General features: G+C 54.2%; 1 protein-coding gene across 36 annotated transcripts in view; it reads right to left on the bottom strand.

The window, feature by feature from the left end:
* The window catches only part of ACSF3 (acyl-CoA synthetase family member 3), a 71,429-nt gene that overhangs the window by 13,803 nt on the left and 30,639 nt on the right, over positions 1–26,987 (bottom strand). For 27 of the 36 annotated variants that reach the window (XR_010152691.1, XR_010152692.1, XR_010152693.1 and 24 more), the window contains 2 exons: positions 22,916–23,028; positions 10,688–10,814 (listed from right to left, as the gene is read on the bottom strand). Coding sequence is in view for 20 of the 36 variants with exons in the window: in XM_063797966.1 (XP_063654036.1) it covers positions 10,688–10,814; positions 22,916–23,028 (240 nt within the window). In the remaining 16 variants the exon portion in view is untranslated. Of the gene's footprint in view, positions 1–2,129; positions 2,211–10,687; positions 10,815–22,047; positions 22,223–22,915; positions 23,029–26,987 lie in introns of those variants that run through there. The other 9 variants (XR_010152694.1, XR_010152697.1, XR_010152696.1 and 6 more) reach the window with 4 other exon arrangements.

Below are 26,987 nucleotides of genomic sequence, written 5' to 3'. Positions count from 1 at the left end.
GTGCTGCACGCACGGTTTCCACTGAGCCATGCGGAGGGAAGAACCGTAGGGGTCGGCGCGCAACATGGTGCCATTCCCAGGGCCCCAGGCTTCTGTGCCGGAGAAAGTGGCAGCTATACCTGTCGGAAAAAGGCTGTGTCTGAGACTCCCTCAGCAGCACTGGGTGAAGCCAATCAGTGCAGGACTGAGACCTGTCTCTGTGACGGACGCCTGTCTCGGGGAGGATTCTGAGAGGTGCTTCTGTGCCCAGAACTTGTGCGTGGCATGAGGGGACCCTCAGTGCTCAGAGCACGTGTGTGGCGTGCAGGGCCCTCAGTGCATGGTGGCAGTCGTGTGTCCTTCCCACCCTGGGCATCAGAGGGTGGTGCCGCTCTCAGCCCAGCCAGCACCACAGGGCCGGCTCCCCACTCCAGTGTCAGAATCCCCATCCTCACTGCTGCCTGGAGCTCCTTCCAGGGGTAGGGAGAGACTTCCCACTGCCCACAGAGGAAAGCCCAAGTCCCACATGCGTCTCCCGGGCCTGGATGCCTTTGCCCGGACGCCTTGGCCTGGACGTTCCTGGCGTCTTCCTCGCAAAGGCCCCCTTTAGGCCGGGGCCCTTCAGGGTCCATCCTGCTCTACACACATGGCCCCTCTGCCCCAGTGCCCCGGTCCACCTCCTCTGGCCAGTGTCTTGTCTGCAAAGCCTGGGCACCCCCACCCAAAGGGGCGGCCCCGCTGCTTCCCTCCCAGCCCTGAGCTTGCCCCTTGGAACATGTCAGGCTTTGTTCTAGCTTCTCAGCACAGAGCAGTCTCAGCTCCGAGGGTCGACATCTCCCTGCCCATTCCCAGACTACTCAGCGCCCGCCTCACCCGCCTTGCTGTGCCTTTGCCAAGGGGAAGAGTGGCTGGTTTAGTTCTTCCAGGCTGGGACGCTGCTATCAAGGGCTCAGGGGCATTGGAGCCAGGGTTTAAACAAAGCCTCAGCCAAGCAAGAGTGGGTCGGACACCCCGTGGGAGGAGGTCCTGCAGCAGCGAGGGCGACTCAGAAGGTTCAGAGGGCTCCAGGGCAACTTGCGATCACTGTGAAATGCACGTCAAACAAGTTAAATAACCTTTACTTTCCATAACAACCTATTTATCAAAATGCATCGATTCTGGAATCGGAGTCGGCTGCCAATGGGCTGTGTATGTCCTCGGCCTGATGTGTGCATTAAAGGAGTTTTCTTCTGACAGATACAATGTAGCAATCAATAACCTTCTATTACCTGGATTTATGAGCTGCTTTTCAATTTGGTGCTATTTCATGTCTCTGCCTTCCACTGTAATTGAAAATAAATCTTCCAATACTCAGATTTGAATTCTCTGGAGTGTGGGTGGAGTGAGGTGCCGTGGGCACTTGTGCGAGAACTTGTCTGTGGGCCTCGGAGGAAGCACTCCTGGCCGGGGGGATGTCCTGACCCGCATGCAAGATAAGAACAGCGCCTGTTCTGCTGTGCAGATGTGGTTCCCGAGCCTGGATCTGGAGTGACACCCGCACCCAAAGCGCGATCCCAGGAAACAAGGTGAAGAGAGGCCCAGACCCAGCCTGTCGGACTTTTGCTCCCAAATGGCACTGATGCCAGCAACAGAATGTGAAGCTTGGCCCCGGTCCTTGAGGAAAGTGCCGAGGGAAGCCCAAGGACCCCGCCCAAGCCGCTGCCCTGCCCCCAAGTTCCCAGCCTCCAAGCCTGGAACAGGTGCCCGTGTGTGTGTACAGAGAGGCCAAGCCTGGAACAGGTGCTTGTGTGTGTACAGAGAGGCCAAGCCTGGAACAGGTGCCTGTGTGTGTACAGAGGCAGCTGGAAATCAAGTTACGTGAAAGCCTCCACCAGTTACCCCAGGGCACCTGGCCAGGGGAGGTGGCTGCAGGGAGGACAGACTGAGGCTCAGAGGGGCAGTGGGGCAGGCGGCCAGGCACAGGCCACCGCCCAGCAGGAGGGAAGGTGCTGGAAGCTCAGGTGCCCGTGGACACTGGAGGCTTCTGCACCTGGACCCCAGTGCCATCCAGGTCTCCTCTGTGGGCCAAGGGTGGAAGAGGCTTCTTGAAGGCAGAGGGAGTCCCAGTGACGGCCTGAGACCCAACTCCCTGACCTGGGCTCAGCGCTCACCCGGCAGCTCCGTGACCTTGGCTCCGTCCTCAGCTGGTGGCTCCTCAACCTGGGCTCAGGGGTCTGGGGACAGAGGAGACCCTGTACGTTAAAAAGAGGGGGTCATGGTTGGGCGCGGTGGCTCATGCCTGTAATTCCAGCACTTTGGGAGGCTGAGGTGGGGAGATCACGAGGTTAGGAGATCGAGACCATCCTGGCCAACATAGTGAAACCCCGTCTCTACTAAAAATACAAAAATCAGCTGGGTGTGGTGGCAGCCGCCTGTAATCCCAGCTACTCTCGGGAGGCTGAAGCAGGAGAATTGCTTGAACCCAGGAGGCGGAGGTTGCAGTGAGCCGAGATGGCGCCACTGCACTCCAGTCTGGCGACAGAGCAAGACTCTGTCTCGAAAAAAAAAAAAAAAAAGAAGGGGTCACCAAGTGCCAGGATTCAGCACGGCTGTGGCAGCAGCAAATCTGAAGGCCAGAAAATGATAGAGAAGTGACTTCTAACCCTGAAACCTATACGCAGCCAAACCGGCAAGCAAGGCTGAGGGCAGAACGAAGACCCGGAGAGACACGCAAGTCTCCAAGTACGGACCCTACACACCTGCCTCAGGAAGCCCCAGGGGAAAGCGGTCCCCACAGCTAGGGGTGGAAGAGGGAAGAGGAGGATGCTGTGGGCTGGGAGCCGAGGTCCTGACCCGGCAGGAGGGAAGGGGTGGTGGGGACAGGGAAGGAGGCGCCATGGGGAGACCAGCCCAGCCCACGAGGAATTGGCACCAGGAGACCAAGAAAACCAAGACTTTCCCGACTCTGGAAAACAAAGAAAGAGGAAAAACCTCAGTGTCTCCTGGGTTCAATTCTCAGCGGCGACTCCATGGTCTCAACAGTGCAGATGCCGTACGGGACTGAGTCGGGCCGTGCCTGAGGAGGGGCCTCCTCTGCGGGACTCAAGCCATGGCAGCAAAAAGGAACCTGGAGGTGGCGGCGCTGGCGGCCCTTGGGATGCGGGGACTGCACAGAAGCAGCAGCCGGCGAGTCTGGGGAAGGGGCACGGCTGTGATTCTTCTCAAACTGCTAAAACTACTTGGGTGTTTAAGCCACGGGTGTGTAACTTTGGCTTAAAAAAAAAAACGTAAATACAGGCAGCCTCTGCCCAGAGTCCTCATGTGTTTTCTAGGGAACCCAGGCTAAGACACATCTGAAGACCATGGCCGCCTCGTGGGCCTGGTGGCCCTGCAGGCTGCACAGAAGGGCATCTTGCAGGAGGGCTGGGGCACCCTCCTCAGCATGGCCCATCAGTCAGCTTGGCACCTGCAGGCAGCAAAACATGGTCCCTCTCAGGAGCTGTCAGCGTGGACATATGGCTCTGAGAAGGGAAGAGAGGGGCTTCACAGCACAGCCTGGCTGAGCGTGGCAGGCCCAGCGAGGTCCCTCTGCCGGATGAAAGGGGCTGGGGCAAGCATGGCCATTTCGGCACCTGTCATCCCCGCGATCGGCCCTGACCTTGGTCGGCACCCTTGGCGCAGAGGCTGGCACCAGCCAGACGAGCCTTGGTTGGGTCTTTGGGCCCCACCAGGATGCCTGTGTTCCTTCCCTTGCCCCACAGAGATGCCCAGTGTCCTGTGAAGGCAGCATGGCCAGGAGGGTTTTGGTCAATGAGACAAAGGCCCCAGGGCTTCTGAAAAGGTCCCTCCCCTGGACGAGGGGACAGCTGCAGGAACAGCCCAGGTGCCCCCACCTGACCTCAAATGTGCCATCAGGACTGGGGCTCAGTGTCCACCTCGTTACCACAGGGAGAGGCTGTGGGAGGCTGAGAGGCTGTGGGCCGGGACCACGACACTGCCGGTCCCCACTTGGCCTCCACAGTGCCTGCCGGGGAGCTCTGGCGCCACAGGGAAACCCCGGCGGCTGGGGCTGCTGTCCCTCTGATTTTCGCTTCTTGAGGCCAGTGAGTCCCAACTAAGTCACAAGTCCCTTTAACCCTTTGCCACTGGCCCAGACGTAAGCACCCAAAGGCTGAGACCCAGAGGGTTCTGGGGTGCCCAGGGACACATGGAGCCCCAGCTGGGCCCTGGAAGCAGCGGACTCTTGCTCCTGCCCCAACACGCCTCAGACAGGGTGACAAGTAAGCTAGTGCCTGGCAGTGGTGCCCATGAGCACGTGGAGGGCCCGGGTGGCTGGGCTGATGTTCAACCTTGGGGGATGGGGCCACCTGGGCCCAGCTCCCTTCTTGCTCCGAGCAGAATTTCTCAGTCTGGGGGTTCTCCAGCCCCCCACTTCCCTCTCCCCATCCTTCCCTGTGAGCTCCTGGTGGTCCTCCCGAGACCTGGGGCTCTTCCCCTCATTCCTTCCCCATGAGCTCCTGGTGGTCCTCCCGAGACCCGGGGCTCTTCCCCTCAATCTTTCCCCACAAGCTCCTGGTGGTCCTCCCGAGACCTGGGGCTCTTCCCCTCAGTCCTTCCCCATGAGCTCCTGGTGGTCCTCCCGAGACCTGGGGCTCTTCCCCTCAATCTTTCCCCACAAGCTCCTGGTGGTCCTCCCGAGACCCGGGGCTCTTTCCCTCAATCCTTCCCCGTGAGCTCCTGGTGGTCCTCCGGGACCCGGGGCTCTTCCCCTCAATCTTTCCCCACAAGCTCCTGGTGGTCCTCCGGGACCTGGGGCTCTTCCCCTCAGTCCTTCCCCATGAGCTCCTGGTGGTCCTCCGGGACCTGGGGCTCTTCCCCTCAATCCTTCCCCACAAGCTCCTGGTGGTCCTCCCGAGACCCGGGGCTCTTCCCCTCAATCCTTCCCCACAAGCTCCTGGTGGTCCTCCGGGACCTGGGGCTCTTCCCCTCAATCTTTCCCCATAAGCTCCTGGTGGTCCTCCGGGACCTGGGGCTCTTCCCCTCACTCCTTCCCCACAAGCTCCTGGTGGTCCTCCGGGACCTGGGGCTCTTCCCCTCAGTCCTTCCCCATGAGCTCCTGGTGGTCCTCCCGAGACCTGGGGCTCTTCCCCTCAGTCCTTCCCCACAAGCTCCTGGTGGTCCTCCCGAGACCCGGGGCTCTTCCCCTCAATCCTTCCCCACAAGCTCCTGGTGGTCCTCCGGGACCTGGGGCTCTTCCCCTCAATCCTTCCCCACAAGCTCCTGGTGGTCCTCCCGAGACCCGGGGCTCTTCCCCTCAATCCTTCCCCACAAGCTCCTGGTGGTCCTCCCGAGACCCGGGGCTCTTCCCCTCAATCCTTCCCCACAAGCTCCTGGTGGTCCTCCTGGGACCTGGGGCTCTTCCCCTCAATCCTTCCCCATGAGCTCCTGGTGGTCCTCCCGAGACGTGGGGCTCTTCCCCTCAATCCTTCCCCACAAGCTCCTGGTGGTCCTCCCGAGACCTGGGGCTCTTCCCCTCAATCCTTCCCCACAAACTCCTGGTGGTCCTCCGGGACCTGGGGCTCTTCCCCTCACTCCTTCCCCACAAGCTCCTGGTGGTCCTCCGGGACCCGGGGCTCTTCCCCTCAATCCTTCCCCACAAGCTCCTGGTGGTCCTCCCGAGACCCGGGGCTCTTCCCCTCAATCCTTCCCCACAAGCTCCTGGTGGTCCTCCTGGGACCTGGGGCTCTTCCCCTCAATCCTTCCCCATGAGCTCCTGGTGGTCCTCCCGAGACGTGGGGCTCTTCCCCTCAATCCTTCCCCACAAGCTCCTGGTGGTCCTCCCGAGACCTGGGGCTCTTCCCCTCAATCCTTCCCCACAAACTCCTGGTGGTCCTCCGGGACCTGGGGCTCTTCCCCTCACTCCTTCCCCACAAGCTCCTGGTGGTCCTCCGGGACCTGGGGCTCTTCCCCTCAATCTTTCCCCACAAGCTCCTGGTGGTCCTCCCGAGACCTGGGGCTCTTCCCCTCAGTCCTTCCCCACAAGCTCCTGGTGGTCCTCCCGGGATCCCTGGCTCTTCTCTAAGGAGTTCAGTCATCAGGTTTCCTCACCCTGCTGGAGCCTAAGACGCCATTCACCCCTGCAGGGACGCCGCCCTGCCCCACCGCCCCTCTCCTGACTCCTGGATGCCCCCAGGAGGGGCTGCTGCTGCTGCTGCTCCCACATCTGCCCGGCAGAGGTGCCCACCTCCACGTCACCTTCCACTCGCCCCAGGCGGCAAATGTGCACGTGTGTCTCTGAGCGAGGGCACGCGGAGTCAGAGCATCTGCAGAGATCATCGTGGCTGTCAGAGGAGTTACCTGAGACAGACCTTTGACATCTGCAGAGGTCATCGTGGCTGTCAGAGGAGTTACCTGAGACAGACCTTTGACGTCTGCAGAGGTCATCGTGGCTGTCAGAGGACTTACCTGAGACAGACCTTTGACGTCTGCAGAGGTCATCGTGGCTGTCAGAGGAGTTACCTGAGACAGACCTTTGACGTCTGCAGAGGTCATCGTGGCTGTCAGAGGAGTTACCTGACACAGACCTTTGACGTCTGCAGAGGTCATCGTGGCTGTCAGAGGAGTTACCTGAGACAGACCTTTGACGTCTGCAGAGGTCATCGTGGCTGTCAGAGGAGTTACCTGACACAGACCTTTGACGTCTGCAGAGGTCATCGTGGCTGTCAGAGGACTTACCTGAGACAGACCTTTGACGTCTGCAGAGGTCATCGTGGCTGTCAGAGGAGTTACCTGAGACAGACCTTTGACGTCTGAAGAGGTCATCGTGGCTGTCAGAGGAGTTACCTGAGACAGACCTTTGACGTCTGCAGAGGTCATCGTGGCTGTCAGAGGAGTTACCTGAGACAGACCTTTGACGTCTGAAGAGATCATCGTGGCTGTCGGAGGAGTTACCTGAGACAGATCTTTGACGTCTGAAGAGGTCATCGTGGCTGTCAGAGGAATTACCTGAGACAGACCTTTGCCGTCTGCAGAGATCATTGTGGCTGTCAGAGGAGTTACCTGAGACAGACCTTTGACATCTGCAGAGATCATTGTGGCTGTCAGAGGAGTTACCTGAGACAGACCTTTGCCATCTCCTTGAGCAGCGGCGGAGACCCCTGGCCTCACAAGCCCGCTGTGTAATCTTGAGGCAGAAGCAGGCTGTAGGCACAGAGGCAGGTGGGGGAGGCAGGAGCGGCTGGCATCAAAGCCGGCAACCTCTCCTCTCATCCTGACCTGGAGGAGGCCGCTGAGGAGCTGCAGGCCGGCCTCGGCCATCCTGGCCATCCTCGGCTGTGTCCAGCCATCCCTGGCTGTCCCCTGTGCCCGCCGGCTTATGCCAGAATCCGTGTGGCAGGAGGGGCTGGCCAGGGAAAGGGTTAAGTTTAATTTCTCCTGATTTCTATTTAATATCATGCTCTCCCGGCAGGAGTGGCAGCTGTGAGCTGATTGCAGGCTCTCATTATGCAGCAGCATCGCTAATGGCCTGTGACAAAGGCATGCGGCTTCCAGGCCTTACCCCCGAGAGCCAATTAAACACACATACTCCCTTCCTGTTTGCAGCACATTACAATGAAATTAAACTGAATTTCAAAATCATTTTCTCCTAAAGACATCTCTTTACAATAATTAATGCATGTGATTCCGCCCCGGCTGAAACATGCCTCGGCACTGGCGACTGCGAGTGTTTCCGCGCTCACAGCCCCGCATCTCACACGGCTGCCCTCCCAGCGGCTCCGGGAGCCCCGCGACTCGCAAAATCCACAGGGCTGTGGTTCCTGTGCTTTCAAAGAAGAAAACGTCTTCAGCTTTCACCTGAATTTAAAAATACAAGAACCGGCCAGACACGGTGGCTCACGCCTGTCATCCCAGCACTGTGGGAGGCCGAGGCGGGCGGATCACCTGAGGCCAGGAGCTCGAGACCAGCCTGGCCAACATGGCAAAACCCTGTCTCTACTAAAAATACAAAAATTAGCCGGGCGTGGTGGCGGGCACCTGTAATCCCAGCTACTTGGGAGGCTGAGGCAGGAGAATTGCTTGAACCCGAGAGGCAGAGGTTGCAGTGAGCTGAGATCGTGCCACTGCACTGCAGCCTGGGCGACAGAGCAAGACTCCGTCTCAAAAATAACTAACTAAATAAATAAAACAACTGCAGCGTGAGTCGGGTTGGGGTCGGGGCATTCAGAGGGCGCTGGAGGGACGCTCAGAGCAAGACCTGCTCAAGTCCGGTTCCTGTAATTATGCATTTGAAGGGAAGTCATGGACAGGCTTGTTTCCCCAGATCAGCGTGCGCTAATGGGGATGTATAAAAAAGATAAACTGGGAGGGAGTGTTTGATGTGCTGACCACGTCCTGTCACAGAGAGGCTTCTAGGGCCCCAGCCCCGGGTCCTCTGCTGATGTCCGGCCCACGAAGGTGCCTCCCAGGGTACCTTGGGAAGCCTATGAGATGCTGCGTTGGGGCACTGGCCTCTGCTCTAGGGGCTCACGGAACCTTCACTTTGCAAACGTGCGGAACCGCCACACACCTAGCACACCTGTCTCACAGCAGCACATGCTCCAGGGCCTCTGGGACCCACAGGATCAGGCCATGAGGTGGCGAGGCTGCAGGCCAACATTGCCCCTTCCAGCATTCCTCAAGGAGCCCATCCCGCCTGCACGCTGCAGCCCCCGTGCTCTGCTCCCTGTGGAAGGGCATGGGGCAGATGCGTTTCTGATTTTGGGCCAGCAGATTCTGATGCATGAAAATGGGCCTCTTTTTTGTGGAAAATATTACTTAAAGGTTATTATAAAATAATGATGTTCAGCATAAAATATAGACAGGCCAAAAAAAAAAAAAAAAAAAAAACAGGAAAAGAAAAACCACCGCAATCTCACCACCCAGGGGTCAGGAGCAACGTGCACATCTTCCGGATAAATACACTACAGTGAGTACCTGCAGCCACACAACCACGTGTCCACTCTCCAAATGTCCACCCATGCACGTCTGCTATCCAAATATCCATGGACATACGTCCACTATCCAAATGTCCATCTGAGAGACAGGACTAGCTGGATTTCCTAGGCCGACTAAGAATCCCTAAGCCTAGCTGGGAAGGTGACCACATCCACCTTTAAGCAGGGGGCTTGCAACTTAGCTCACACCCGACCAGTCAGGTAGTAAAGCGAGCTCACTAAAATGCTAATTAGGCTAAAACAGGAGGTAAACAATAGCCAATCATCTATCTCCTGAGAGCACAGCAGGAGGGACAATGAACGGGACATAAACCTGGCAACGGCTGCCCTCTCTGGGTCCCCTCCCTTTGTATGGCAGCTCTGTTTTCACTCTATTAAATCTTGCAACTACACTCTCTTCTGGTCCGTGGTTGTTACGGCTCAAGTTGAGCTTTCTCTCGCCGTCCACCACTGCTGTTTGCCGCCGTTGCAGACCCGCCGCTGACTTCCATCCCTCCGGATCCCGCAGGGTGTCTGCTGTGCTCCTGATCCAGCGAGGCGCCCACTGCCACTCCCGATCGGCCTAAAGGCTCGCCATTGTTCCTGCACGGCTAAGCACCCACGTTCATCCTAATCAAGCTGAACACTAGTCACTGGGTTCCATGGTTCTTTTCCGTGGCCCACGGCTTCTAACAGAGCTATAACACTCACCGCGTGGCCCGAGATTCCATTCCTCGGAATCCATAAGGCCAAGAACCCCAGGTCAGAGAACACGACGCTTGCTACCATCTTGGAAGTGGCCTGCCGCCATTTTGGAAGCTGCCCGCTACCATCTTGGGAGCTCTGGGAGCAAGGACCCCCTAGTAACACATCCACATACGTCCGCTATCCAAATGTCCATCCACATACGCCCGCTATCCAAATGTCCATCCATATACGTCCACTATCCAAATGTCGAAATATCCACTGTCCAAATATGCCCCATGGGGCGGGGGGGCGGGATGTGGGATCCTGGGACCAAGCCAGCTTCTCACAAAGGAGGGGGGTCAGGCAGCAGCGGCTCAGGGCAGGCTCAGGGAGAGCAGGAGGGTGGCAGTGGGGGCTGCCAGCAGGCTCCAGGGGCGCCGCCGTCTCTCCTGACCGCCACAGGCTTCCTGGGCCACCTCAATCAGGTGGGCAGGTTCCCGCTCACCCACAGGCCTGTTCTGGCAGGCAGAGAGAATGCGCTAATTTGTGGAACAGTAAACAAACAGCCGCACTGCAAACCAACAGCACTGCGTCAGCTGACTTCTGACCCTGGTGGGGAGAAGGATGTGGAGGGCACAAGTGTGGCTAAGCGTGGGGGTGGTGAGGTCTCTGGGTACAGGGGTGCACCTCGGAGGTGGAGGGTGCCCCAGCCCACGAGGGGCAGCAGGGCCACCAGGAAGGGCTGCGTGGGGCCCGGCGTCTGTGGTCAGGGTACGTGCGTGCCGGAGCGGCTGTCGCGCTGAGGGACAGTGTAGAAGCCTTGTCATGGGGCACCGGGGCCCCTGGCACTGAGGGACAGGGCCAAGGAGCCCGCTCTAGAGGCCGGTGGGGAGGCCGGGTGCTCAGGAGGCAGTGCCGTAACAGTGGCCCCCAGCCCCACTCCACCCCATCTTCTGCCTTTGGCTGAAAATTCTGGGAACTCCCAGCCTCGGTGTCACTCACCGTGGGCAGCAATGAGTTCCTGCCTGTCCCCTCGGGGTCTCCTCCACTCCCATGGGGCTGGGTCCTACCTGTCTTAAACCAGCCATCCAGGGTGAATGCACTCTTAGTTTCTTCTGGTTTATTCCAGTATTCTCGAAACACGGAGGGTCCCCTCACCAGCAGCTCCCCCTCCTTTTCTTCAAGCCCTGGGGTCACCTGTGGAGGATGAAGAACATGGAGGTCAGAGCTGGGCACACCCTCTCGGGATTGGTGCTTTCTGAAACTGTGGGCTGCTCCCCGCCCACCCAGGGCCCACCCAGGGCCGCGTGCTTTCTGAAACTGCACGCTTTGTTGGAATGCTTGGAAAACGCAGCTTTGACAGGTGGAAGCCAACCATGCTGAGCTAAGCGTTCCCGCCGTCCTCTGTGGGCCCTGGTGCCCTGGCCGGGAGCTGGGTGTCCTTTCATTCCTCCCAGAACAGCCACAGAAGCACGTGCTCCTACCCCATCCTCTAGACTTGAGCATGTTACCGGCCCAGGCCTCAGCACTCAGAGCCTGGGCTGGATTCAGGCAGCCTGTCCACGTCTAAAACTTGTGCCCAAATCCCATCTTCGGGGGCGTTTCTCAAACCAGGGAACACAGCAGCGGGCATCTGTCTACACCTTGCCCACAGGGGCTGGGGCAGCTTGGAGCGGGCAGTGCCCTCCACAGGGCTGAGTGACCAATTACAAGAGGGAAGACTCCGTGGGACGGGAAGGTGGGGCCTGAGGGTGGAGGGTCCCTGGAGGCCCCTCTTAAGCATGCAGGCACTGCCATGGCCCCAGGAAACACAGCCTCACCGTTCTTCTATTGTGACCATGGAGAGGGCGGGAGGGAGGCTGGGTTATAAGAGCCTGGGCTGGGGGTCCCTGCAGCACCAGGAGCAGATGGCATGAGCACACGGGAGGCCCTGGACACGGTGGGTCTGTGAAGACACCGGCCGAGCCCTCGGCTCATAGGTCAGGAGGGTCTGGGGAGGGCAGAGAAGGAGCAGGGGCTTCAGATGAGCAGCTGCCAGCTCCACGACCCTCACTCTTCTCTACTGTGAAAGTGACTGGCTGTGACCCCGGAGGTCAAGGGATGCATACAAGAGTCTCACTGAGGCTCATCACCTGCCATCTGGAATGGACTTCAGAAAACCAGGGGCCAGGGAAGTAGCTGCAAAATAGCAGAACACACTGATCTGATGTGGAGAAAGGGCGCTCAAACGCCGTGGGGCCAATACTGCCCCACGGCAGCCTCTGCCGAGTGTGTTGTCCTGCTGCCAACCCGCCAGCCTGGGCTCCTCCAGGAGGGGCTGACACCACCCACGGGGGTGAAACACCTGCCCCACATGGTGACGGGGCTCTCCGTGCAGTGCCCAGCCTAACTCCTGGCTGCTCAGAGCCTTGTGTTTGTTTTTTCAAAGAAACCACGGACTTTATCTGAATTTCGTGAATTTTTCCACTGCTGTCCTTTATCTGCTCCACTGACGTGGTCAGACTGGCCACTGGTCAGTACGCTTGTGGGACATGTAGAGACAGCAAGGCAAAGGCCCTACAAATAAAATGACAATGAGACCAATCCCAGGGAAGGAGGGTCAGACTTTGCAGAGTTAAGCCAACCAAGTCACAGTAAAACAAACACCTCAACATCTTCACAGAATGTCAACAAGACCAAGAATCTCATCCCTAACATTAAAAATATCCAGGGTACAATACAAAGTTACTCAACACGGGAAAAAACCAGAAAAATAGCAACTCATATAGAAAAAGAATGCAACAGCAGTGAGACAACACAGTTATTGGAATTATCTGAAAAAGACTTTAAAGCACTATTATAAAAATGCTCCAAAAAGTAAGGGCACACTTTGGGAGGCTGAGGCGGGCAGACTGCTTGAGCTCGGGTGTTTGAGAACAGCCTGGGCAACATGGCAAAACCCTGTCTCTACAAAAAAGATAAAAACTAGCCAGGTGTGGTGGTGCGTGCCTGTAGTCCCAGCTACTTGGGAGGCTGAGGTGGGAGGATCGCTTGAGGTGGAGACTGCAGTGAACCAAGACTGCAGCCCTGCACTCCAGCCTAGGTGACGGAGTGAGACCCTGTCTCAAAAAAAAAAAAAAAGAAAAAAAGAAAAAAAAAAAGAAAAAGAAAGAAAGGGCAAACACTTGGAAATAAATGGAAAAACAGAAAGTCTCAACAAAGAAATAACAGATATAAAGCAGAACCAAACAAAAATTTAAAAACTGAAAAATACAGAAATAAAGAATGTCATGGATTGGTTCAGGAGCAGGACGATGAAGAAACGAACGTGACAACTTGAAGACAGAGCAACAGAAATGACCCAAAATCTGAACAGCAGAGAAAAATCACCAGGAAAGTTAACACACAGAGGGCTAACGTTCATGCTACTGGAGTGACAGAAGAAAAGATGACACTCAGGTGCACAAAGTCGTTTGATAAAATTTGGCTAAAAACCCAAAATTTGGTGAAAACATAAGCCTATAAACTAAAGAAGCTGAGAGAATCCCAAACAGGACAAACCAAAAGATGTCCAAGCCCAGACACATCATAATCCAATCACTGACACACAGAGAGGAACAAGGGTTCCTGTGCCCACTGATTTCTCCACGGAAACAATGGAGGCCAGAAAGAAGTGGAGTTATATTATTAGTAGTATTTTTTTGAGACAGACTCTCATTCTGTCGCCCAGGCTGGAGTGCAATGGCATGATCTCGGCTCACTGCAACCTCCAGCTCCCAGGTTAAAACAATCCTCCAGCCTCAGCCTCCCAACTAGCTGGGATTACAGGTGTGTGCCACCATGCCTGGCTAATTTTTGTATTTTTAGTAGAGACGGGGTTTCCCCATGTTGGCCAGGCTGGTCTCAAATTCTTGACCTCAGGTGATCCACTCCCACCTTGGCCTCCCAAAGTGCTGGGACTATAGGCGTGAGCTGCCACATCCAGCCAAGAATCATATTTTTAAAGTGCTGAAAGAAAATAATTGTCAACCCAGAATTCCTAATCCAATGAAAATATCCTTCAGGAAGGAAGATAAAGACATTCTTAGATGAGGAAAAATAAGGTAATTTGTTGCAAGCAGATCTGATCTAAAAGAATTCCTATAGAATGTCCTTCAGACAGAAAGAAACTGGTATCAGAAGGAGACTTGGTACATTGGGAACACAGGAAAAGCAACAGAAGTGGCAAATATTTGGATGAATGAAGTTGAGTTCCTTTCTTCTTCAAGTTCTCTGAAATATTTTTGACTGTTGAAAGCAAAAATTACCATTTTGTCTAACGGAGTTTACAACAAATACAGGTATTACACTGACTACACTCTAAAGGCAGAGGGTAAGTAACCGAAGTGGAGGCAGGGATGTGGCTCTACATTCTTCTGGAAGTGTTAAAATGTTGACTTTAAGTAGACTGTAAAAAAGGAAGTATGTATATTGTAGTCTCTGGAACTATTACTAAAAAAACTATGCAAAGACATTTATGGCCAAAAACTTAAGAGACAAATTAAAATGGAATATGAAAAAATAACCTCAAAGAAGGCAGTAAAGTTGAGCAATAAAACTCTCAGGGAACAATAGTAAACTCATAGTAAAATGGTAGGCTTAAATTCAAGCACATCAATAATTACATTAAATGTAAATGGTCTAAACATACCAATTACAAAGCTTGTCAGGCTGGATTTAAAAAACACACATAATCCAACTGTATGCTGTGTATAAGAAACTTGCTTCAAATACAATTACACAGGTAGGTTGGAAGTAAAGGGATAGAACAATAAATACCATGCAAACTCCAATCGAGAAATTAAAATAGCTATATTAATATCAAAGTAAACTTAAGAGCAAAGAGCATTACCAGAGCATTAAATGTTAATAAGAGTCAATTCACCAATAAGACACAATCATTATAAATGTGAATGTACCAAACAACAGACTTTCAAAATATATGAAGCAAAAACTGAAAGCAGAAACAGGCAGTTATAGTTGGAAAATTCAACCCCTCACTTAGTAACAGAACAAGTGGTGAGAAAACCAGCAAGGATATAGAAGAACTGAACAACACGATCAAACACCTTCATCTAATTTACAGAACAGACATTTCCTAAAACGAGCAGGACACACACTCTTGCTCTGTCAGGCTGGAGTGCGGTGGCATCATCACAGCTCACTGCAGCCTCAAACTCCCAGATTCAGGCGATCCTCCCGCCTCGGCCTCCTGAGTAGCTGGGACCAAAGGCATGTAACACCATGCCCAGCTATTTTTTTTTTCTAACTTTTTGTAGAGATGGGGTCTCACTATGTTGCTCAGGCTGGGCTCAAACTCCTGGGCAGTGATTCTCCTGCCTTGGCCTCCCAAAGTGTTGGGATTACAGGTGTGAGCCACTGCGCCTGGGCAGAATATATACTCTTTTCAAGTACACCAGAACATTCTTGAAAAGGAACCACATTCTGGGCCACAAAACACAACTTAACAAATTTAAAAGAATTGAAATATACCAAGTGCGTCTTTTGACTGTAATGGACTTAAACCAGAAATCAGTAACAGAAAGATAATGGAAAAATATCCAACTATTTGGAAAATATGTGCTATACTTCTAAATAATCCACAAGTCAAAGAGGAAGTCTTAAGGAACATTAAAAATATTTTGAACTAAATGAAAATAAAAATATATCAAAATTTAAGTCAGGCGTGGTGGCTCATGCCTGTAATCTCAGCACTTTGGGAAGCCGAGGCGGGTGGATCACTTGAGGTCAGGAGTTCGAAACCAGACTGACCAACATGGTGAAACCCCATCTGTACTAAATACAAAAAATTAGCTGGGCATGGTGGCGCATGCCTGTACTCCCGGCTACTCAGGAGGCTGAGGCAGGAGAATTGCTTGAACCTGGGAGGCTGAGGTTGCAGTGAGCCAAGATCATGCCATTGCACTCCAGCTTGGGCAACGAGAGCGAAACTCCGTCTCAAAAAAAAAAAAAGAAAAAAGAAAAAAATATATATATATTATATATAAATTTGGGGATGCAGCTAAAGCAATGCTTAAGGGCAACGTACGTCATTAAACGTACACATTATAAAGAGGAAAGGTCTCAAATCAATAATCTAAAGCTTCACCTTAAGCAACTAGAAAAAGAGAAAAGCCAGAAGCAAGTAGAAGAAACCAAGAACAAAGCTGGTCAAACTGAAAACAGAAAAACAATAAAGAAAAATCAATGTATCCAAAAGTGACTTCTTTGAAAAAAGAGCCATAAAACAGATAAACTTCTAGCAAGGATAACAAAGAAAAAAGAAACAGAAGACACAAATTACCAACATGAGGAATGGGAGCCACATAACTTCAGGCCCTGAAACCATTAAAAGGTTAAGATGGGAATTCCCTTATTAACCTTTTAATCAACCTTTTAATGGTTTCGTGGCCTGAAGGGAAACTCTACATAAAGAAATTTAACAGATTAAATGAACCAATTCCTCAAAAATGATATGTACCAAAAATCACCCAAGATGCAACAGATGACCTGAACAGTCCTATAAGCACTAAAGAAATTGAATTCATAGTTCTTTTTCTTTCAAAAAAGAAACGTTGGTAGGGCACAGTGGCTCACACCTGTAACCCTAGCACTTTGGGAGGCGAGGAGGGAGAATCACTTGAGGCCAGGAGTTCAAGATCAGCCTGGGCAATATAGTGAGACCCCCAACTCTACAAAAATAAAAATAAAAAATTAGCTGGGCATGTTGGCACATGCCTGTGGTCCCAGCTACTTGGGAGGCTGACGCAGGAGGATCACTTGAGCCCAGGAGTTCAAGGCTCCAGTGAGCTATGATTGCACCACTGCACTCCAGCCTGCGTGACAGAATGAGACCTTATCCCACACACACAAAATAATAATAATAGAAAAGAAAACCTCTAGGCCCAGATGATTTCACTGGTGAATTCCACCAATCATTGAAAGAAGAAATAATACCAATTCTACACAATCTCTTCCAGAAAAAAAAAGAGGAGAGAACACTTCCCAACTCATTTAATGAGGCCAGCATCACCCTCAAACACAACCCAAAGAAAGTACAAAAATGGGAAACTACAGACCAAAATTTCTTATGAATACAGATGCAAAAATACTCAGCAATATGCTAGCAAATCAAATCCAGTACTACATAAAAAAAAATGACCCACCAGGACCAAGTGGGGTTTGTCCTGGGAATGAAAACTTGGTTCAATGTAATCTACCATATTAACAGCCTAATAAAGAAAAGTCCATCAATACCGAAAAACTTTTTGAAAATATTCAACATACATTTAGTGATAAAAAGTCTAAGCACATTATAGATAGAATGGAATCTGCAAAAAGCCAGTAACTAACACACTTGCTGAAAGATCGAATCCTTTCCCTAAGATCAGAAATAAGAAGGTCCACTCGGACTGCTTCTGTTCAGTATCGTATTGGAAGTCCTAGTCAGGGCTTTGGTCATACAGGTTGGAAAGGAAGAAATAAAACTGTTTGTATTTGCAGAAAACATGATTGTATTTGTAGAAATTCCCAAGAAGTCTATTAAAATCTCCTAAAACTAGTAAGTTAATTTTGCAAGGTAACAACTAAAGTATTTGAGGCCAACACACAAAAATCAATTCTATTTCTACCTACTAGCAATGAACAGTTGAAAACTAACAACAGCAACAAAAACGTGACTGTGTGCAGAGGCTCACGCCTGTAATCTCAGCATCTTGGGAGGCCGAGGCGGGCAGATCACTTGAGGTCAGGAGTTTGAGACCAGCCTGGCCAACATGGTGAAACCCTGCCTCTATTAAGAATACAACAATCAGCCAGGTGTGGTGGCACACATCTGTAATCCCAGCTACTTGGGAGGCTGAGGCATGAGAATCACTTAGACCCAGGAAGTAGAGGTTGCAGTGAGCTGAGATCGTACCACTACACTCCAGCCTGGGCGAAAGGACAAGATTCTGTCTCAAAAAAACAAACAACTCTCCCCCCATACCCACCTGCCATACTTACAATAGTTTAAAAAGGAGAGGAAAAGGAGGAGAAGAAATAGGAGGAATAAAGAAGAAACATTTACGTATAAATTTAACACAAGTACAGCATCTATATGCTGAATACAACACAGAAGAAACCAAAGTATATCTAAGTAAATGGAGAGACACACCATGTTCACGGATCTAAGTAAATGGAGAGACAGACCATGTTCACGGATCTAAGTAAATGGAGAGACATACCATGTTCACGGATCTAAGTAAATGGAGAGACAGACCGTGTTCACGGATCTATGTAAATGGAGAGACAGACCGTGTTCACGGATCTATGTAAATGGAGAGCTATACCGTGTTTGCGGATCTAAGTAAATGGAGAGATATACCGTGTTCACGGATCTACGTAAATGGAGAGACACACCAGGTTCACGGATCTAAGTAAACGGAGAGGCACACTGTGTTCACGGATCTAAGTAAACGGAGAGACACACCGTGTTCACGGATCTATGTAAATGGAGAGACACACCGTGTTCACGGATCTAAGTAAATGGAGAGACATACCATGTTCATGGATTGGAAGACTCAGCATAGTAATTGTTAATTCTCCCCCAAGTGATCTCCCCGATCAGAATGGCTAAATTCCAATCAACATCTCTCTCTCTCTCTTTTTTTTTTTTTTTGAGGCAGTCTCACTCTGTTGCCCAGGCTGGAGGGCAGTGGTGCAGTCTTGGCTCACTTCAACCTCCACCTCCCAGGCTCAAACAATTCTTGTGACTCAGCCTCCCGAGTAGCTGGGATTACAGGCGTGTGCCACCACACCTGGCTAACTCTGTATTTTCAGTAGAGACAGGGTTTTACCATGTTGGCCAGGCTGGTCTTGAGCTCCTGGTCTCAAGTTGATTAGCCTGCCTTGGCCTCCCAAAATGCTGGGAATACAGGCATGAGCCACTACACCTGGCTTTCCATTCAAGACCTCAAAAGAACTTTTTGTAGATATAGACAAGCTAATTCTTTTTTTTTTTTTTTGAGACAGAGTTTTGCTCTTGTTGCCCACGCTGGAGTGCAGTGGCGTGATCTTGGCTCACTGCAAACTCTGCCTTCTGGTTTCAAGTGATTCTCTTGCCTCAGCCTCCCAAGTAGCTGGGATTACAGGCACCCACTACCATGCCTGGCTAATTTTTGTATTTTTAGTAGAGACGGGTTTCATCATATTGGTCAGGCTGGTCTTGAACTCCTGACCTCAGGTGATCTGCCCACGTTGGCCTCCCAAAGTGTTGGGATTACAGGTGTGAGCCACCAGGCCTGGCTAGACAAGCTAATTCTAAAATTAATATGTGCACCAAAACAACTCTGAGAAAGAATAAAGCTGGTGAAATCACACTACAATTGTTAAGACCTACTATAAAACCACAACAGTCAAGACAATGTGGTGTCGGTAGAGGAATGGAAACATAGATCAAGGGAACAGAACAGATAACCTATATGTAGACCCTCTCAAATATGTCCAATTAATTTTTGGCAAAGTGGCAATGGCAATGCAATGCAGAAAGGGTAGTCTTTTCAACAAATATCACACACACACATGCAGTGTGCGCACGGGTATCACATACACATGCAGTGTTGCACACGGGTAACACACAAGTATATGCAGTGCGCACATGGGTATCACACACACATGCAGTGTGCGCATGTGTGACACACGCACTGCATGCAGTTATCACACACACATGGTATGTGCACAGGTATCACACACATACATGCAGTGCATGCATGGGTATCACACACACAGTGTGCACATGGGTATCTCACACACGTACATACAGTGAGCAGATGGGTAACACACATACATGCAGCATGCGCACAGGTAACACACATACACTCAGTGTGTGCACGGGTATCACACATGCGCAGAGTACGCACGGGTATCACACACATACGCACAGTGCACGCACGGATAACACACACATGAGCAGCGCACGCACAGGTATCACCCACACATGCAGTGTGCACAGGGGTATCACACACATACATGCAGTGTGCAAACGGGTCTCACACACACATATACGCAGTGTGCACACGCGCCCCCTCGTCCTATGACATCGTCAGGGAGTCCGGCCTGGAGCTCAGCCATATTGACTTTGGGGTTTCCATCAGGGCTTTTTTTCTGTGTGTATTTATGTGTGTAACAGCTGTGCACACACAATGTGTATGTGTGTGTGATACTTGTGTGCACACTGCATGTGTGTGATACCCATGCGCACACTAGGCATGTGTGTGATACCCGTGCATGCACTGCATGTGTGTGATACCAGTGTGCACACTGCGTGCATGTGATACCTGTGTGCACTGCATGTGATACCCATGCATACGTGTGCTATCCGTGTGCACACTGCGTGTATGTGTGATACCCGTGTGCACACTGCATGTGCGTGTGATACCTGTGATATGTCACAGGATGTGAGGGAGTGGTAGGAGCCAGCCCCTCAGCGAGGTGATGGAGGAGGCTGAGCCCTGGGCCTGGCAGGCCAGCTGCCACCTGGGGAGGGTCCAGATACTCTGGCCCCGGGGATGATCCTGGGAAGGTGTCCTCCCATCCCCACAGGGCACATTCCTTTCTGCGGGTACTTTCTGTTTCCTGACAAATATGACACCAAGCCTCTTAATTCAGCTCTGAAGGCCTGGTTGATCATCTGCCCAGGAACAGTCATGAGTCACTCCAGAGGCCTAGGGATGGCCATTCTCATGACTAGTCCTGAGGGAGACCTTCTGGGGAGGGACGCCGGCCGGGACCCACGCCTCGGCCCAGACAAGAGTGGATCGGACAGCCCAGCTGTCGGCCACAGCCTCACTTGAGCCATGTGGATCCGGGACCGTGGTAGTGAGGGGCACCCTCAGGCTCTGGGATGCTGTGGAGAGAAGGGCTACTGCGTGAGACTCAGATGAAAGTACCAAGTGCGTCTGCGAGTGTGAGCGTGGGGTGGGGAGTCCGTTCACATGAGAGAGCAGCAGGTCCCTGATGCTGGGGCTTTTCAGAGTTCACAGTGCCCATGCCATCACCTGGTTGTCCTGGGGTGCCCACCCACCCCTCTGGGAGCCCTGAATCTCAGGTGTCGGAGGGCACAAACCCTGAGGCCCTCAGGCTGTGCTCCTCCCCACGAGGGGTCTCGGCCCCCGGTGGAGCCAGGCCCCGCAGGGCAGCTGTACTCCACCTGCTGCACTGACTCCTTGGCTGAACTGGAAATGTTCCCGGGCCTGCTGTCAGCAGATGCAAACCCCCCGTACACTGAGATTTAAGCAGCCCCAGAGCATCTGTGCGGCTTCACCTTGCAGGGTCTCCCTGCATGCCTGTCGCAGAGGCCCCTGTGCGGTGTCTCTGACTGTCGGGGTGCCCAGGTAGCTGAGGCTGCTGCTTCTATTTCAAGACTGCTTCAGGGAAGAAACCAGCAGACACAAATAATTAAAGAAACTCAGGCAGGAGCAATCAGGTGGCGCGGCAGCCAATGCAGGTGTGAAGCAGTTAAGTTTTGTTTTAATTTAAGACAGAAATGCTCCCCACCCCCGCTCCGCCCCTTTCTCTGGCGACATTTCTGCCATTTCCGGCAGAGCAGGTGCTCAGAGGCAGGAGCGTCAGCTGACTGACACCTGGAGAGGGCTGCACAGCCACGGGGCGTCTCACTCCTCCACACGCCACTCACGTTCTGCTCTCTGCTGGGGACATTTCTGACTAGATGGTGTCCCCAACCCAGGCACAGGCTGAGCCCCGTCCCTGCAGACAGGGTTGGAACTGGCTGAGCTGGGAGGTCCTCGAGTTGGGGGCAGGGGCACTGCAGGGCACAGACTTGAGAGCCAGGAAGGGCCGGTGTATTCAGGAACCTGAGATGTGGGGTGTGGCCAGCAGCCTAGTACCAGCAGGGCAGAGGCAGGAATCCCAGGAGAGGCATGTCAGGACAACAGCATGGGCTGGGGCCCTACAGAGGGCAGGGGAGGTGGGTATAGCAAGGGGCAGCCACCCAGGTGGGTTTCAGGAAGTTGCCCCATGGCTCTGTGGGGGCCACAGTGGGGGCCACGGGGATAACAGCCCACTGCGGGTGGCCCAGGCCAGGCGGGACACACTGTGCGGCCCTCCACACAAGGTGCGGCCACTGCAGGTGGCCCCAGGTGAGAGGTTTCCGTGGGGAAACAGAATACCCACTTCAGGGCCACGGGGGATAACAGCCCACTGCGGGTGGCCCAGGCCAGGCGGGACACGCCGTGTGGCCCTCCACACAAGGTGCGGCCACTGCACCTTTCAGTGTCATTTAATGACACTGAAAGCCACCCACGTCCTACTTGTTTGCTGGAGCTAAAACGTCCAACCACGACCATCGCTCCAACCCTCACGTGGTCATGTGTGGAAACCAAGGTACAAGGAGGGCGTGTGGCTGTTTACTCACGAGAGCAAGGCCCACGGCCCCTCAGCCTCTGCATAGGGAGCTCAGTCGTGCCCGTGAGGGCCAAGATGGTGTCACAGAGAAGGAAATGCACAGAGATGAGACTCAGGATCCCTCGATCTTTGAAAACCTCAGGGCAACACAGTCAATCATGTGTGGTATCCGGTGTGGATACTGGCTTCAGAGAAAATAATTTCCTTTTAAATCAAGATTCCATTTCCCCATAATCCCTAAACCTTTCTCTGTGATGAGTTCACGTGTGATGAGCAGACTCTCATGTGAAAATCCTCACAGAAATGAGACAATGTCCTTTGTTCTTGTTCACCCTTGTCAGCTTTAGAATAACGCACAAGACAAGGAGGCAGCCACAGAGCACTGCACAGGCGCCCACCTCCGCGTGCAGGGCCCCGTGAATCTCCCCACACCTACTCTGGGGGCCTGTGGTCAGCGTCCCCTCAGGACGGGTGCCAGGGTCAGGCCAGTTCATATTTCTAACCAGATTCCCATCAACAACAACGGCCTCTGCTCTTTATCTCTTCCCCTTAGCCAAGGCCATCATGGCCCACGTCAGCCTGTCCCCGTGGACAGGGCCCCTGGGAGGAGCTGTGTGCCCGGGTGTGAGTCCCTTTGGCGTTCCGCCCTGGGCTCCCTCTGCTCACTGCTCTGTGAACGCAGACGGACACGCAGCAGGCAGGGCCCAGAACACCAGCCGGTGCCCTTGCAACACCAGCCAGCACCTGCAGTGTCCAGGGGGCTGGTCCCCTGCGTGGAGGGGAGTCTGCCTCCAGGGGAAAGATGCACCAGTGTAACCACCCTGGGGGGCCTAGCCTGGACACACGGCCGCCCACCTGCCAAGAGCAGAGTGGCTTACCTTGGTCCCCCTCTCGTCTCCCTCTGCGTGGATGGTGTAGGAGCAGCCTTCCCTCTGTGGGTTTTCTGAGACAATGCGCACCTGTACTCCAGGCAGTGGGGTCCCCACGGAACCTACAGGAGAGGAGAAACACTGAAGGGGAGGCTGGAGTGAGAGGAACCTGGAGGAGAGAAGCACACATTGAGCTCGGATCCCGCTGAGCTCCTGTGTGCCACGTGCGGGAGCCTGTGTGGAGGGAGAGACGTGCCCCGTGACCCAGAGGGAAGATGGTGTAGGTACCAGCAGGTGAAAAGCCACACGATACGTGGCTGGCAAGCACGGTGTGCTCAGGCCCAGCCGATGCCACAGTGATGGCCACGTGGCACAGCAGGCACTCATGTGGCACGCTGGGCCTGGCCTGCCCTGGGCCCCTCATACATCACTTTCCCAGTTACTTCCCAAAGCCTCACAGCTGCCCACGGATTCTGGTGTCATTCCCACTTTTACACACTTGCTGGCCAGGGAGGGCTGGCGCCTTGCCCTGATGGCCCCGGGGCTGTCCACGATGAGGGGACCTGTGTGTGCCCGGCACACGGCGGGCTAAGGCAGGATCTGCCCTATGTCCCCAGGAGGGGCTGTCCTGAACTCTGCATGGCAGGTGGACCACACTTTGTACTGGCTCATTTATTAGACACCCATGATTTGCTCAGTTTATCCATCCCACCTGCACAGTCTCAACGTGGCTAAAATCATATCTTACACTGGCCGGGGTGGGGGCAGAGCCCAGGTGGCGAGACGTGTCCCGCCGGCACACGCAGGGCTGCCGCAGCCTCGCTCTGTCTGTGGTTTAGGTTGCTGGTGGGACGGCAGAGGCTGCTCATGGAGTGCGGCCCTGGCGATGTGGCGTCAGCACGGGCATGACCTAGGGGCAGAGCAGAGGTGGGACTTCCTGTCTACCCTGGGGCATGAGGCCTTTGCCCTGGCCTGCGTCGGGGAGTGCCTGAACGCTTATCACGCCTGAGTCCACGCTGAGATTTCCGGCACTTCAAGGGTTAGCATCGAGGGTCAGTGCAGCGAACTCTGCAATCCATGGGGCGTCCCGGCCTCCAGACGCTTGGTGAGGGGCTGTCGGTGCCCGGCTCAGTCTTGCTGATCCTGCTGGGCCTGTCCACACCTGGGGTCCTGCAGGTGAAGCCGGGCTAGCGTGGTGTGCAGAGTGTCACCTCGGGAGTTCTCTGTGGTTCCAGGTATGCAGACGCCCCGAACCTCCACTCTGGTCAGAAACCCATGTCACCACTATGGGGGGTGTGGCGGGGCCAGCTTCAGCCCCCTTTCTTCCATCCTTTCTCCTCCTTTATGTTTTGCTTCTGAAGATTTTTAAATGGGGGTGAAACCCGCGTAACACATGACTTCCCATTTCAGTGCGCGGCACGGCGGTGTTCCGCACACACATTGCACAGCCCCCCACTCCCCCCAGTCAGAACTCCCGCACAGCCCACGACCGCCACACCCTCCCTCCCCAGACCTGGCACCAGGTCTGCTGTCCGCGTCCGTGGTTTTTCTGTTCTGGGCGTTTCATAAGAAGAGGACCATCACAGGCGGCCTCTCGCCTCTTCCTGGTGATGCCTCTACTGGGGCAGGGACGCAGCGCAAGGACACGGCACGGCTGGGGTAGGGGTGGGGGCCGCAGGTGGGGAGGCCGTGTGGCCGTCCCACACCATCTGCAGAGGCTGCAGAGGCTCTGGGATGGTGTCTGGATTCTGCAGCAGCCAAGCAGTGGTATTGTCCATGAGAGCTCAAGCAGTGGCCCCCACACTCCAGGTGCCGCCCGTGAGAGCTTGAGGGAGGGGCCCCCACACTCCAGGTGCCACCCATGAAAGCTTGAGGGAGGGGCCCCCAGACTCCAGGTGCCACCCGTGAGAGCTCCAGGGAGGGGTCCCCACACTCCAGGTGCCGCTCGCTGTGCCCCGGGCATGTGACAGTGTGGACATGAGAGCTCAAGAGAGTGGACAGAGGCTGGCCCCGCAAAGGCCAATGTAGATGGGAGCGCAGCTGCAGGCAGGTGGGGGGCACTGCCTTCCTGCCACAGCCCACCTCTAAAATCGCTGTCAGCCAGCCCCTCCCTGATAACTCTGACTGGGGACTGGGACCCAGGGAACGGAAACTGCCAATGAGGCCTTGGAGCTCCCTGTCAATGCCACAGAGCGGCCCAGGAGCCGTGAGTGCCTCTGAGCTCAACCACCAATTAGAGTGTGACTAGGCCCAGCAGTGGTCGGCCATGAATTATTCATCTCCCTCCACAGGAACCGCACGGAGCAGGCCCGTAACCATAACACACGACAGAGCTCACCCTCCACCCAGCTTCTCTCTCTCTCTCCTGAGCACGGACAGTGCACTGAGCAGCGAGGCCAAGCATGAGCTCAGAGCCTGTGGCTGGAGCCGACCCAAGGGTCAAGGCCACGGCCACCAGGGTGGGGGTTAGAGCCTGAGAGTGAGGAAGGCTCTCCTCCACCGTGCCCTCTAGAAACATGGCTCAGGAGGCTGCATTTTGGAGTTTTTGTGGGGCATATTGGATTTAATGCTGAGGCGACTTTACTTACTTTTTTCCAAACCAAAGAACTCACACTGCTGGTGATTTAAAGGCAAGGATAAAATCACAGATATTTGATTCTGCCTTAGAGAAGAGGGAGCGTCCCCGGCGCCCCAGGGAAACTGCCATACGCTCTGCCTTAGAGAAGAGGTAACATCCCTGGCGCCCGAGGGAACCTGCCGTCAGGCTCTGCCTTAGAGAAGAGAGAGCGTCCCCGGCGCCCGAGGGAACCTGCCGTGGGCTCTGCCTTAGAGAAGAGGGAGTGTCCCCGGCGCCCGAGGGAACCTGCTCTGCCTTAGAGAAGAGGGAACGTCCCCGGCGCCCGAGGGAACCTGCCGTGGGTTCTGCCTTAGAGAAGAGGGAGCGTCCCTGGCGCCCGAGGGAACCTGCCGTCGGTAGCTGAAGACTCGGGGATTGGTGCACTCAGGTTTCTTGCCCAATAACCCTGAAGCTTCAGGGTCTCTGGATCCCCCTCCTCAGCCGGGGACTCCTCTCCCTGTGCCATCTGTCTGGGGCTCCTTCCTGTTTGCCTAGGAGTTCTGATTCCAGCGTCGGGAAGGTGAGCCTCCCCCGGGCCTCTGGGCTACTATCTGCTCCTTGGCGCCCTCGGTGTGGACGGCAGTCCCTGGGCTGCTCCTTGGCGCTCTTGGTGTGGAAGGCGGTCCTTGGGCTGCTCCTTGGCGCTCTTGGTGTGGACGGCGGTCCCTGGGCTGCTCCTGACGCTCTCAGTGTAGACAGTGGTCCCTGGGCTGCTCCTGACACCCTCGGTGTAGACAGCAGTCCCCGGGCTGCTCCTGACTCCCTCGGTGTAGACAGTGGTCCCTGGGCTGCTCATGACTCCCTCGGTGTAGACAGCGGTCCCTGGGCTGCTCATGACTCCCTCGGTGTAGACAGCGGTCCCTGGGCTGCTCCTGATGCCCTCAGTGTAGACAGTGGTCCCTGGGCTGCTCATGACTCCCTCGGTGTAGACAGTGGTCCCTGGGCCGCTCCTGGCACCCTCGGTGTAGACAGTGGTCCCTGGGCTGCTCCTGATTTCAGCTTCTCAGCCTTGTATCTGTTCCAGTAAAAAAGGCTAGGGAGGCACTGTCCATCTTCTCTAGTGAGGGCCATCGAAGAGGCCACCATGCTCCTGGGAAGTGCATCACTCACCAGCTGCGTGACCGTGGGCAGGCTCATGGGTTCTTGTGTGTGAGTGCAAAATATGACCCCATCGCAGGGGCTGTTTCGAGAAGATCAAAAGAGAGGACGCCCACAAAGCAATGCTGTGGATGAACAGTCATCATGAACTACAAACTGTGCAGACAGATTCTGAATACACAGAACTTGTCCTGCTCACATGTCCGGAACAAAGAGAGGACAAAGCCCAGAGCCCGTTACCCTTTCAGTCCTCACTTGCCTGCAGCCTGCAGCCTCAGCGAGCCGGGCTTTGCTCATTCCGTCCATATTACATGGTGACTGTGGCCGGTGGCACTGGACAAAACCAGCACATCCTACTAAGAAGGA

Source organism: Pan troglodytes, chromosome 18 (genome assembly GCF_028858775.2).
Source record: "Pan troglodytes isolate AG18354 chromosome 18, NHGRI_mPanTro3-v2.0_pri, whole genome shotgun sequence".
Taxonomy (NCBI): domain Eukaryota; kingdom Metazoa; phylum Chordata; class Mammalia; order Primates; family Hominidae; genus Pan; species Pan troglodytes.
Note: the sequence above shows the minus strand (reverse complement) of the source record. Positions and strands in the feature narration are given on the sequence as shown.